This window comes from Trichechus manatus, unplaced genomic scaffold (genome assembly GCF_000243295.1).
Source record: "Trichechus manatus latirostris isolate Lorelei unplaced genomic scaffold, TriManLat1.0 scaffold00045, whole genome shotgun sequence".
Classification (NCBI taxonomy): domain Eukaryota; kingdom Metazoa; phylum Chordata; class Mammalia; order Sirenia; family Trichechidae; genus Trichechus; species Trichechus manatus.
Genome location: NW_004443981.1, coordinates 1,351,329 through 1,365,880, shown reverse-complemented (window position 1 = coordinate 1,365,880; position 14,552 = coordinate 1,351,329). Strand labels below are relative to the sequence as shown.

At 40.4% G+C, this 14,552-nt stretch overlaps 1 protein-coding gene across 3 annotated transcripts in view; it reads left to right on the top strand.

Moving 5' to 3' along the window:
- Positions 1-188: 188 nt before the first annotated feature.
- The window catches only part of EML5 (EMAP like 5), a 144,108-nt gene continuing 129,744 nt past the window's right edge, over positions 189-14,552 (top strand). For 2 of the 3 annotated variants that reach the window (XM_004376655.2, XM_023731680.1), the window contains exon 1: positions 189-628. In XM_004376655.2, coding sequence (XP_004376712.1) covers positions 432-628 — 197 coding nt within the window. In that variant the 5' untranslated portion in view covers positions 189-431. The remainder of the gene's footprint in view (positions 629-14,552) is intronic. The other variant, XM_023731681.1, reaches the window with a different exon arrangement.

Here is a 14,552-nt window from a genome sequence, read left to right as displayed (position 1 = left end):
GGCTGTGGCGACGAGACCGCGGCGGGGCGCGAGCGCCGCAGGTGACCCAGCCCGGAAAGCCGGGTGCGCGGGCCGCGGCTGAGGAGCACGAGGCGCGAGGCGGGCACTCGCTCGGTTGCGCTTACAGCCTTGGCTCTGCTGGCTGTGGACACGAGCCGAACCGAGGAGGGCAAAGCGCTTGGGCCACCCCGCTTGACGACCGGCGGCGCCTGCGGCCCTCAGCATGTTCCGCGCGGCGAGGGTTTTCCTCCAGCCGGTGGGCTGAGGCGGCGGCAGCCAGAAGGCAAGAGATGCACTTGCCGGGCCCGGCTTAGAGGACGCGGCAGGCGCGAAGCCTCGGCCGGCCAGGAGCGGGAAGGTTTTTGTCGCCAGCCGTGGCCGCCTCCCGCCGCCGCGGGTCGGAGCCGGAGCGGCGGGGTGGGCGCCCGGACATGGCGGCCCGGAGCGCCCCGAGCTGCCACCTGCGGCTCGAGTGGGTGTACGGCTACCGGGGCCACCAGTGCCGCAACAACCTCTACTACACGGCGGCCAAGGAGATCGTGTACTTCGTGGCGGGGGTCGGCGTGGTGTACAGCCCGCGGGAGCACCGGCAGAAGTTCTACCGGGGCCACAGCGACGACATCATCAGGTACCCGGGCACGGGGACTACCGCCTTCTCCCCTGCAAACCGCTCCCCGAGCTTGCATTTGCGCGTCGTTCTGGGTGCCGTGACCTGCTCCTGCAGGGAGCATCACCCGAGAGAGAAATCCGCAACTGTCTTGTCCCGAATTCACCCAGCTAACAGCCCGCAAACGCTTCCCCATCTTTGCATTCTAGAGCCTCTCGGGTCGGTGCAATGAGATCAGGTTCTCGGATCCACAGGGCGTTCGGCTTTGCGGCTTGGTACCTTTCTCCATCCATCAACATTATGAAAAGTGCAAAAAGGTTATTTTGGTAACACTTTATCATTTGAATCCCTTGAGATTTCTTATTAAAGGAATTCTTCAAGCACCAACGGGGAAATCCTTTATCTAATAGAAAATTGATAAAAGTACAGGAAGCGGAGGCTGGACCTGGGAGCGCTCCCAGGGTGGCATCCTGGCGGGGGCACTCACCTCTTGGCGGTCATTACTATTTCAGGTTTCACTGCCTGCTATTTTCAGCAGATAGAAAAGCAATTCACTAGACATTAACATTTGCAGACCCAAGGCAGTTCCGGGGTAGGTTTTATCTGAAAAAGCTGTTAAAAATAATTCCGTTGATTTTCTCGTGGTCCCATCTTCATCGAAATAATCCTAAATAAGTTTACTTTTCTATTTTTTATCTAAATCACGATATTTGGTGGTGGTGGTGGGGCTTATTATTCCTTGGGCAGTATCTTAAAGTTGGTCCCAGTGCTTGTTTACATTTTTTTAGTGAGTGGTACATTTGAAATGGAATTTTCAATCAGTGTCTCAGCAGAACTTTCATGGGTAATAAAGTTAACAGTTGCAGAAATTATCCTAGGCCATTGCTTATTGCCTCAAGCATGGCATTTTTTCCCTTTACAGGGTGAGGGTATATTTAAAACGTTTGAGAATGTGTTTGTGTGCTGCTTTTGGGGTTTGAACAGAAATTCTGTTACTGGGTTTGGTTACTTAGTTTTATTCCTTTATGTTCCACAGAATTTAAATTGGGCATTTCAAATCCAGTATCTTGGTTTGATTTCTTGTGGGCAAGAGGCTCTGGTAGTTAAATTCCATAAATAATAGAGTTCTATTTTGCATCTCTGTACAGCTATGAAGTGTAAGAGGGAAAAGGAGGCCTAGGACAAACAAAAGCTAGTGAAAGATGGAGTAAAGGTAAGGAAAGCAAAACTTGAGACCATGGAATAGGGAATGAAGTGGTGTTTTTTATTTGTTTCTTTTTCTGGACACTAAAGTGCAGCTTTTCCAGTTTGTAGTTAGTGCCTTACTTTGGAAAGGAAACTGACAAGTTGTTTTATATTTTTCTCAAGTTAGGATTCTTTTCATCAGGTGATCAAGGCTGCAGACCTGTTACAGTAGTACAAATTGTTGACTCAGTAATAGTAATTACATATCGTATTTGTATTATTTACCCCAAAAGTAGACTTCACCTCAGTTTCTTGTATTTTTCTCCTAAGTTTTTCTGGCTTCTCTTCTTCTCCATGTGTTAGGTTTCTTGTAGCACTAAGAATAATAGCTCTACCTAGCTCAAGCAACCTTGACTGAAGCCCTCCTCCAGATATTTGGTTTATTAGGTTGAATCCTGTAGGTGGGCTAGGTGTGAAGGGTTTTGAGGTCGTCTCATGGTGGAGTTCTGTTGTTTTTACTCATTGGTGGTTATAAGATCTTTATGGTGCTGGAGCCTTCTGAAACTACGTATAATTCATTTGATGGAGTAAATTATGTTTTGTTTATTCTTCTACCTGTAATCACACTGCTTCAATTTTTATAATTGTGTTTCACTAAACTTTAAGTTAAGTGATGCTTTTGCCTTCTTTTGGTATAGTTGTACAACCCATACATATATCTCAAAATCTTTAAAATGACAAATATACTCTAATTTTACCATAATGGAATACATGCTTATGATTATGCAAATGATACGTCTTTAAAAATAATTTATAACAATAAGAAAAGGTTTCCTGAAAAATTGCAATGGGGTAGTAAAATCTGAATCATATAGCATGTTGAAATTGGTGGTACAAGTTTAATACAGTACTGAAAATGTAACAACTTCGAAGTCAGTAAAAGGCTCTGGAAATTTTATTTTAAAGAGTAATGACAGAGATTACTTTTGTTTGTCAAATAAATCAGGCAAATATTCAAAACTCATTTTTTTCTAATTAAAAGTCTGACTTACAAGTATAGAAACTAATCCATTAATTTTCAAATATGTCACAGCAGAAAATGTACTATTCATACCTGTAATGCATGGCAAAAAACAATGTTGCTGTAGTGGTAGCCTTAGTAATAAAAAGTCAATGCTGTTTTCATCATCTAGTTTGCTTCCATATTTGCTTGAAATTTACATAAAACTTATTGGTTAAATATGACTTAGTCTGGGGCTAAAACGGTTCCAGAATCAGCAGGTTATTTTTCTGTGGTTTTGAACATTTAATTGCTGTACTGGTTGTAAAGACTGAATCACAAGCAATCTATCATTTATTTACTGGTTCTTCTACCATCTTCCATCATCTAGTATTGCCAATGGTGGTGCCACATGACCTGTCTCATCATTTTCTCTATGTTGCTTATAGTTATTTCACTTCTTTTTGCAATACATCTGTGTATGCTTCTCTAGTCATTCATCCTGTAGTTGTGTTTGTGTGTGTATGTGTATATACCAATTACAATGATTTATGTGGAAATGAATATCAGTGCCAAAAATAATACAGGACTTTTTTGGCCTCTTTTTCTTTCTTAGTTGCTTTCTTTCTCTGTCTCAAGTTATATTGATAAAATTCTCTGGTTGTTAACTGTTTATTATAGATTTAAGACTAAGTTATAAAATACACTAGACTACTACTTGTTTTAGTAGAAGATGCGTATCTGTATTTCTGTATTGGTCTATATTTTGAAACTTTGCCAATTGTCTTCCCAAAGGTGTTTAAAATTTCTTTTTCTAGTTAGTTCCTATAGCACATTTTTGACAAGTTTATTCTTGAAGTAGTGGATATCATTGACAGTTTTCAAGTCATTTATCACCAGTGAAGACCATCAGTGAGATGTAGTTAACTTGGGGCATTTTGGTAGTTGACTCTGGTTTTCTTACGCGAGTGAACCTCCACACTGAACTGCCAGGGCCCTTTGTTTATATACTTTGTAGACATCGAATTTAATATGTTTTTTTTTTTTTTTAACATGGTGAAAGTATCTCACATGAGCTCAAATGCATCAAAAATGTGAAATACTCTGAAAAGTATACTATAGTATATGGGTGCAAGTTAGAATAATAACTATTCTTGTTTCTAAGTGTGGCTTTTTTTTTTTTTTAGGAAAAGTGAAAGGTGTAGTAGCTCTTTTCTTCAGTTCTCACAGGTGGTGCTCTTAAGAACACAGTCTGACCAAGCCTCACTGTAATCTAGTAAAAGTGGTTTTTGATAGCTCCATATTTATGGTATGGAAACTTCATTTATGTGGCTCTTCAACACAAGCCAGAATGATAGTTGGGAAAGCTGTTCAGAATGTATGACGTTTTCATGGTGGATCATTATTTTTTGTGTTCATATGTTTCAGGGTGGCAATTTTTTAAGGTCTGGCTACAGACCTGCTTATAGTCTGCTTAATGTTTTCAGATGTATGTTCAGTATTTCCCAAACCTAGCTGATCATCAGAATCACTTGAGAAGCATTTTACTGATTGCTGGTTTTTTTTTTCTCAGATGAACTAAGTCAGAGTACACTATGGTTGGAGGCTTAGGAATCTATGTTTTTTAAAGAGTGTCCCACGTGATTCTGTTCGTGAAACACACTGCCATCCTGTACCCCTAAGCATGCTTGCTTAGAATTCTTGAGACAAGCAGTTTGAGAAACCGGCGTAAACTCTCCCCTCAAACCTGATACCAGAATTTCCTTAAGCATTGTGTAATATCTAGAAGCAGTACTTCAGAAAGTATTAGAATACATACTAATTTAGTAAACTGTCTCTGTGTTTCAGTAATTAGAATTAGGTAACTTAACTGTCATAGACTGTATAATGGTTCTGTTTGGTAAGATTTCATTTTATGTGTCTGGATATACAAAACCTTTGTGGTTTTTCTGTTTGCAAATACTGCATAGTTTAAGGGATACAATGAGGAGATGTTTTCAGGGCAAGGTAGGAATTATCTAGAATAATGGTTCAAATCGTCATAAATGTATATTAAATATATATTATTTAGGGAAAAGCCAAATTTTTATACTTGCATTACGGTAACTATTTGTCTTTATTATTTTGTAATGCCCAATGTGTAAATATGCGGACAATAGTAAAGTATAATGTCTGGATATGAATTAAGGAAAATTTATGGAATAATAAGAAGTTAGAAACTATTAAGAACTTATTTCAAGTTTTTTCGCTACTTAAAAAATATTTATCGAGCATCTGTTTTGTGCAAGGGTGTCTGCCTTAAGATGCTTAGAGTTTAAATGCGCAATCAGTCAAGTACAGAATTGATTAGAATGCTGTGTGTGCTAGTGATATCACTAGTGTACCTGTGATATGGTATGCACACGGAGACATAACAGCTCAAAATGGTGTTTCCTAGAGAATATAACACCTAAGCTGAGTCTTTAGGGAAAACAAATTAGTTACAGAATGAGTGAAGGTGTAGTATTCTGGAAAGAGGTACCAAACCCAACCCACTGCTGTTGAGTCAATTCCGGCTTACAGTGACCCTGCAGGAAAGAGTAGAACTGCGCCATATGGTTTCCAAGGCTGAAAAATCTTTACGGAAGCAGACTGCCACATCTTTCTGCTGTGGAGCAGCTGGTGGGTTTGAACCACCGACTTTTTGGGTAGCAGCTGAGCACTTTAGCCACTGTGCCACCAGGTCTCCTTGGAAAGAGGTAACAGCCTGTGTAGTAGTCTGGTGGCATGAGAGAATATTAGAAAGAGTTAATGTACTCACCATCTTCACTTCCTTCTCACCCGTTTGCTCTTGACTGTTTTACCAAAGCAGCTCTTGGCAGGGTTACCAGTTACTTCCACATTGCCAAAGCCAGGGGCTTGTTCTCCGTTCTCATCTATTTTGACTCATCATCATCATTGTTTGACATGGTTGGTTAACCCACCTTCTTAAGACACTTTCTTAAATGGCTTCTGGGAAACCTCTATTTCTTGGTTTATTTATTCTTCCAGCAGATATTTATTGAGCACTTACTATTTGCCAGGGACTATTCTGCTCCCTGGTGGCACAGTGGTTAAGAGCTCAGCTGCTAATCAAAAGGTCAGCAGTTCGAATCCATCAGCCGCTCTTTGGAAACCCTATGAGGCAGTTCTACTGTGTCCTGTAGGTTCACTGTTTGTCAGAATCAACTCGACGGCAACGGTTTGTTCTCAGCACCATAGATACAGCAATGAGCCAAACAGATGAAATGCCCCACTTTCATGGAGCATATATTCTACTGGAGTAGGGGGAGATATAGAATAAACAAGATAAATTTTATTTTGGAAAGTTTATCAGGAAAGTGAGATACAGAATGTTGGCAAGAGTTTATATAGGTGTTCAGGATAGGATATTCAGGAATGCGTCACTGAAAAGGTGACATTTGAGTAGAGCTTGGAGGTGAGGCAGTGTGCTGTGTGGCTATCTGAGGGAAGGACATTTTAGGTAGAGGGAGTATCGAGTGCAGAATCCCTGAAATGTGTTTGAGGATCAGTAAAAAATGTGTGGCTGGAGTAGAGCGAACTCAGGGGGACAGTAGTTGAAGAAATGAAGTTTGATGGGATAATGGTGAGGGCAGATTGTGCAGAACCTTATAGGCTGTTGAAAGGATTTTGATCTTCCCATCTGAGTGCGATTGGAAGTCATTGGCACAATGTAATCAAATTACTGACATGATTTTGATTTGCGGTTTAACAAGGCCATTCTGGCTACTGTATTGAGAACTGACTGAAGGGGGACATGCAGGATGGAAGCAGGGAGGAGCATTTAGGATACTGTTGCATTAATCCAGTCAAGAGATGCTGGTGGCTTGAACCAGCGTGGTAACAACGAGAAGGGGTCAGAGACTATTCTCAGCACTAGTGATACAGCAGTGAGGCAAACAGATGAAACTCCACACTGTCATGAAGCATATATTCTACTGGGGGGTGGTAGTGAGAAGGGGTGAGATTCTGGATATGTTTTGAAGATAGAGCATGATTTACTGATGGATCAGATGTAAGTTGTGAGAGAAAAGAAAGGTCAATGATGATTGCAGAGTTTTTAGCTAGAAGAATGAAATTTCCCATTACTAAATTGGGAAACACTGTGAGGAGCAAGTGTTCTATTGTGGGTGGGGAGGGAAACCATTTTAGAAGTGTTCATTTGAGATACATAATAGACAACTAAACCCAACCAGAAAACTCACTGCCGTCAAGTCGATTCTGACTCAGCAACCCAATAGGGTTTTCAGGGCTGTGATCTCTACGGAAGCAGACTGCTAACATCTTTCTCCCGGGGAGCTGCTGGTGTTTTCGAACTGCTGACCTCTTAGTTGGCAGTCGATTGCTTTAACCACTGTGTCACCAGAGCTCCTTAATAGACAACTAAAAGTGGTTGTAAATAAAGCTGTTGAACATACATATCTACAATTCAGGAACCTGTCTAGACTGGTATGAATTTGGGAGTTATCATCATATGTTGTTGTTGTTAGGTGCCGTAGAGTTGGTTCTGACTCATAGCGACCCCATGTACAACAGAATGAAACACCACTGCTCAGTCTTGCACCATCCTCACAATCGTTGCTATGTTTGAGCCTGTTGTTGGCAGCCACTATGTTAATCCATCTTGTTGAGGGTCTTCCTCTTTTTTGCTGACCCTCTACTTTACCAAGCATGATGTCCTTCTGCAGGGACTGATCCCTCCTGATAACATGTTCAAAGTACATCAGATGAATTCTCACCATCCTTGCTTCTGAGGAGCATTCTGGCTATACTTCTTCCAAGACAGATTTGTTCCTTCTTCTAGCAGTCCATGGTGTATTCAGTATTTTTCGACAACACCATAATTCAGAGGCATCAGTTCTTCTTCAGTCTTCCTTATTCATTATCCAGCTTTCGCATGCATATGAGGTAATTGAAAATACCATGGGTTGAGGCAGGTGCACCTTAGACCTCAAGGTGACGTCTTTGCTTTTCAACACTTTAAAGAGGTCTTTTGCAGCAGATTTTCCCTGTGCAGTATGTCAGCATATAGGTAGTATTTAAAGCCAGGAACCTGGATGAAATCACTGAGAGAGTGAGTATGGATAAAGAAAGGATCTAAAAATGGATTCCCATGTTTAAATGTACAGGAGATGAAAAACTGACGAAAGCATGACCAGAGAGACAGGAGGAAGACCGAGAGAGTGTGGGGTCTTGGAAGTCAAGTGAAGATAGTATTTCAGGGAGGAGGAAAGTGATCAGTTGTGTAAAGTAAGATGAGGACTACTTCATCCAAGTGGAGATGTTAGCTATTTTTGCAATAATTAGATTTTAATCACAAGACTCCCCAGGAAACCGTGTATGCCCAGATGATCAGGGAGAAGAAGCAGCAGAAAGAAGTCAAAATGAGGCATGTCATTAGTACACAAAACTGAACTCCCTCAAGATTTGTTCCAGAAGCTTCTAGTTTGCTTAGTTCTTAAAAAAAAAAAAAAAAAAAAAGGCACATGGCTGGCAGCTGTAGATCATTGCTACTCAAAAGTATAGACCTCAGACCAGCAGTTTCAGCTTCACCTGGAGCTTGTTAGAAATACAGTTCTCAGGCCCCACGTAGATCTACTGAATTGGACTCTGCATTTTAACAACATTCTCAGGTAATATATAAGCATATTAAAGTTTGAGAAGCATGCTCTAGATTAGTGATTTTCAAAGTGTGGTCTTCTAACCAGCAGCATTAGCATCACCTGGGTACTTGTTAGAAATACAAATTGTCAGGTCACCCCAAACCCAGTACCCAAACTGGTTGCCATCAAGTTAATTCCGACTCATAGCAACCTTGTAGGACAGCGTAGAACTGCACCGTAGGATTTCGAAGGCTGTAATTTTTACAGAAGCAGAGTGCCACATCTTTCTTCCATGGAGTGGCTGGTGGGTTTGACGTGCTGATTTTTCAGTTGGCAGTCGAGCACTTAACCACTTTGCCATCGGAGCTCCTTCCAGTCACCCCAGGCATACTGAATCAGAAACACTACATGTGGGTCCAGCAATCTGTTTTAATAAGCCTTCCAGGTGATTTCGATGCATTCTAAAATTTGAGAAACACTACTCTAGATTACCGATTCTCAATTCTGACAGCATATTAGAAACACTTGGGGGAGTTAAAAACAAAAAATGAAACCACCAGTTGCCAAACCTCACCCCCAGAAATTCTGATTTAATTGGTCTGGAGTGGAGCCCAAGTATAGTTTTCTTTGCTTATTTTCCTGTGTGTATTTTCCATATGTTCTTGTTTCTTTGCGTGCCTCATAGTTTTTTGTTGAAAATTGGTCATTTTTAAATAACATAATGTGACATATCTGGAAATAAGATTTCCCCCCTTCCCCTAGTTTATTGTTATTGCTGTTTGTTTAGTGACTTTTTTAAGTCTTTGCTCTGTTAGCTTTTAAAAAAACTCAAACCCATTGCTGTCGAGTTGATTCTGACTCATAGTGACCCTATAGGACGGAGTAGAACTTCCCCATAGACTTTCTAAGGAGCGCCTGGTAGATTTGAACTGCTGACCTTTCAGTTAGCAGCCGAACTCTTAACCACTACACCATGAGGCTAATGACTGAACAGATTCCTGACACCAGTAAGTCTCCCAGGTTTTACTCTGGACCTCTGTGTGCATGGTGGGACATGCCTTCAATGCTCAGGCAGGCAGTTTACCCTCTGCCTTGTCTTTCACTTTCTGCTTGCTTGGAGCCCCAAGTTCAGCCAGAGATGAGATCTTAGGACCTTCTCAGATCTTTCCTAGGCATGTGCAGAGCCCTAGGCATGTGTGTGGCCTTCTGGATTTTCAGGAATATGTTGGAGTTTTGCAAATCCCCTATGAACATTTCCTTTCCCTGCTTATTCTTTTAAATTTTATGACCAGCTTTCTATTTGCCCCAGCTGCTATCACCACTTTAGATAGCTGTGAATTTAAACAGTTGCTCCTGATTTTGACAAATGCCCTTGAGGAAACAGCCATTCACATTAAGCAAGCTTTGAGTCAGGTCAAATAAAGACAAACCCTAAGAGTGGGGCTTTCCAGAAAACCACCAGACAGGTCAAACACTGACAGTTCTCAGACATTGGTGCTTTGGGGGTGCTTCAAACCCACTCTGACCCCTCCAGTGGCTGCTAGCATCCTGGTTTTCACTGTGATTGTGGGTCTGTTGTGTTCCAAGGCAGCCATGAAGCTGGGGAGAGGTAGATGGGAATAAGGCAGGTTAAAATGCCACAAAGCTTGCTTGTTATTACTGAGATTCAGACATTTTTCATGTGTGTGTGTATGCTTTTATAATTTTTTGTTGTTGTTGTTAAGAATATACACAGCAGAACATAACACCAATTCAACAATTTCTACATGTACAATTCAGTGACATTGATTATATTCTTTAGTTGCACAACCATTCTCACCTAGACATTTTTCTTGAATAAAGGCTACTCTGATTGTTGGAACCCTTTAGTTAATTTTCAGAGTTCTGAAAAAGTCGATTACTTCAAATTTTGCCAGTGTTTTAGAGCAGATGTTGTGTATGGAGTCTGGGAGCTAGCATTTCCTCGTAACTTGTGTGTAGGTGATGAGATTCTGTATACCTTAATTAATAGTATAGTTGGGGATATAAAGCTGTCTTGAGGGAAATCTAGTATAATGAATTGGGACTGTATGTTTCTCATAGGTCTGTTCCTCAGTATTGGCAAAGAGCCTTGAATATTTAGAGATTCGATAAATGCTGTTGACTAATTAATTAACTCATTAGCTCCAGTTAAATTGCTTTAAGATGTTTTTGGGTTATATTTTAAGTATAAAGTAATAATGGGTTAGAGTATAGTATACTTCTTTGATAAAAGTAAATAATGCACAATTGGAAATGGCTGAAACATTTCATACTATTTAATCTCTGAATTGATTTATCCAATAAATATTAATGAGAAATTACTCTGAGGTTTTGCATACGGTGTCAAACCAGATATATAAGTAGTCAGCTCAACAAATCATCCTGCCTTCCCTGATAACCCTCTTTAACATAACTATTTCCCCTTTAGGTCCCTTAGTGTACTTTGAATATAACTTTTATAGCACCTAGTATGGTGTATTGTCATCATTTGTTTATACATTTGTCTTTACTATTAGATTTACTTAATGAAGGCGAGGGTCCTGTTTAATTCATTTATATGCTCTAGACTTGATGCCACCTAACAACAACATACTTAATATAGTAATGGGCACATAGTAGGTTCTTAAGTAACTAAATAAATAAAGTCCAAGCAATAGATAGGCAGTTTTTGTTTTTTCTAGGTGCTGTCAAGTTGGGTCTGACTCATAGCGACCCTGTGTACAGCAGAATGAAACGCTGCCCAGTCCTGCGCCATCCTGACAATTGTTGTTACGCTTCAGCCCATTGTTGCAGCCACTATGTCAATCCATATTGTTGAGGATCTTCCTCTTTTTTACTGACCCTCCACTTTACTAAGCATGATGTCCTTCTCCAGGGACTGATCCCTCCTGATCACATGTCCAAAGTATGTGAGACGTAGTCTTGCCATCCTTGCTTCTAAGAAGCATGCTGGTTGTACTTCTTCCAAGACAGATTTGTTGCTTCCTTTGGCAGTCCATGGTATATTCAGTATTCTTCGCCAACACCACAATTCAAAGGCATCAGTTCTTCTTTGTTCTTCCTTATTCATTGTCCAGTTTTCGCATGCATATGAGGCAATTGAAAACACCATGGCTTAGGTCAGGAGCACGTTAGTCTTCAAGGTGACATCTTTGCTTTTCAACACTTTAAGAGGTCTTTTGAAGTAGATTTGCCCAATGTAATGAGCCTTTTGATTTCTTGACTGCTGCTTCCATGGGCTTTGATTGTTGATATGAAGAATGAAATCCTTCACATTTCAATTTCTTCGTCATTTATTATGATATTGTTTATTTGTCCAGTTGTAAGAAATTTCATTTTCTTTATGTTCAGATATAATCCATATGGAAGGCTGTAGTCTTTTTACCTTCATCAGTAAATGCTTTAGGTCATCTTCACTTTCAGCAAGTATGTTGTGTCACCTGCATGTCACAGGTTGTTAATGAATCTTTCTCCAATTCTGATGCTGCATTCTTCTTCATTTAGCCCAGCTTCTTGAATTATTTGCTCAGTATATAGATTGAATAAGTAAGGTGAAAGAGTACAACCCTGCTGCACACCTTTTCTGACTTTAAACCACACAGTATCCCCTTGTTCTGTTCAAATGACTGCCTCTTAATCTGTGTACAAATTCCTCATGAGCACAATTAAGTGTTCTGGAATCCCCATTCTTTGTAATGTGTCTTAGTTATCTAGTACTGCTGTAACAGAAATACTACAAGTGGATAGCTTTAACAAATAGAAGTTTATTCTCTCACAGTCTAGTAGGCTAGAAGTCCAAATTCAGGGCACCAGCTCCAGGGAAAGGCTTTCTCTGTCTGTCGGCTCTGGAGGAAGGTCGTTGTCATTAATCTTCCCTTGGTCTAGGAGCTTCTCTGCACAGGAACCCCAGATCCAAAGGACGTGCTCTACTCCCAGCACTGCTTTCTTGGTGGTATGTCATCCCCATTCCTTTCTGCTCACTTCTGTCTTTTATATCTCAAACGAGGTTGGCTTCAGATACAGTCTAATCTTGTAGATTGAGTCCTGCCTCGTTAACGTAACTGCCACTATTCTCATCTCATTAACATCATAGAGATAGGATTTACAACACATAGGAAAATCGCAAAATGGTGGACAGTCACACAATACTGGGAATCATGGCCTAGCTAAGTGGACACATATTTTTGGGTTGGGGAACATAATTCAATCCATGACACAGTGTTATCCATAATTTGTTATGATCCATACAGTCAAATGCCTTTGCATAGTTGATAAAACACAGGTAGACATCTTTCTGGTATTCTCTGCTGTTGGCCAAGATGTGTCTGACATCAGCAATGATACCTCTCGTTCCATGCCCTCTACTGAATCCAGCTTGAACTTCGGGCAGTTCCCTGTCAATGTACTCCTACAACTGTTTTTGAATTATCTTCAGCAAAATTTTGCTAGCACATGATATTAATGATATTGTTTGATGATTACCGCATTGATTGCCTTTCTTTGGAATGGGCACGAATATGGGCCTCTTCTAGTGGGTGGCCAAGTAGCTGTCTTCCAAATTTCTTGACATAGACAAGTAAGCACTTCCATTATGACATCTGTTTGTCAAAGCATCTCAATTGATATTCTGTCAATTCCTGGAGCCTTGTCTTTTGCAAGCGCCTTCAGCACAGTGTGTATTTCTTCTTTCGGGACCATCGGTTCTTGATCATATGCTACGTCCTGAAATGGCTTAGGAGCTCTGGTGGCGCAGTGCTTAAGAGCTCAGCTACTAACCGTAAAGGTCGGCAGTTTGAATCCACCAGCCGCTCCTTGGAAACCTTTTGGAGCCGTTCTACTGCATCCTGTAAGGTCACTATGAGTCAGAATCGACTCAATGGCCGCGGGTTTGATTTGGTTTTGGAAATGATTGAACACTGGCCAATTCTTTTTGGTACAGTGACTGTGTATTTCTTCCATCTTCTTTTGATGCTTCCTGCGTCATTCAATATTTTGCCTATAGAATTCTTCAATATTGCAACTTGAGGCTTGAATTTTTCTTCAGCTCTTTCAACTTGAGAAATGCTGAGCATGTTCTTTCCTTTTGGTTTTCTAATTCCAGGTCCTTGCACATTTCATTATACTTTGTGTTCTCAAGCGGCTCTTAGAAATCTTCTCTTCAGCTGTTTTACTTCATCATTTCTTCTGTTAGCTTTAGCTACTCTTCGTTCAGTGGCAAGTTTCAGAGTCTCTTCTGACATGCATTTTGGTCTTTTCTTTCTTTTCTGTCTTTTTAATGACCTTTTGCTTTCTTCATATGTGACGTCAAAACTATTACCAACTGTAAGTTCTTTTGTTTTTAAAGATTTTCGATTCTGAGTCATTGCAGCCCTATAGGACAGAGTTGAACTGCTTTATAGGGTTTCCAAGGAGTGGCTGGTCGATTCAAACTGCTGACCTTTTGATTAGCAGCTGAGCTCTTAACCACTGTGCCGTGGGGGTGCCACTCATAAATTACTTTATGTAGATTATGAGTGACCTTTTTGTTTTCTTAAAATGATTTGTGATTTAAATAGCAATGTTATATTAGAAGTGCTGCTAAATACTATTTTTGGACACTAAGATTTGGTCTAATTTTATCTAATAAAAGGAAGAGTGAAATGGGAATACCAAATGAGAAAACAGCATGTGGTAGGGTTCTTACTACATTGTTGCTGTGATTCAGTTGATCCTTTGTCAGAGTTCTTCTCTTAAAAAGTTTACACACATTTTATCATAGAGTTTATGAAGGGTATAATTAATCTATCATTAACTATTAATCAGGTATACTATTAAAGTAGTAACTTTTGTTGTTGTTGTATGCTATCAAGTCGATTCTGACTCACAGTAAGCCTAAATGACAGAGTGGAACTGCCCAATAGGGCTTCCTAGGCTGTAATCTTTACGGGAGCAGATTGCCAGGTCTTTTCTCCTTCAGAGTGGCTGGTGTGTTTGAACAGCTGACCTTTGGTTTAGCAGCCCAGTGCTGAACCATTGTGGCACTTACTAACTTTTAACATAACTTTTTTTTTTTTTTTAATATTTTACTAACTTTTAACATAACTTTTTTTTTTTTTTT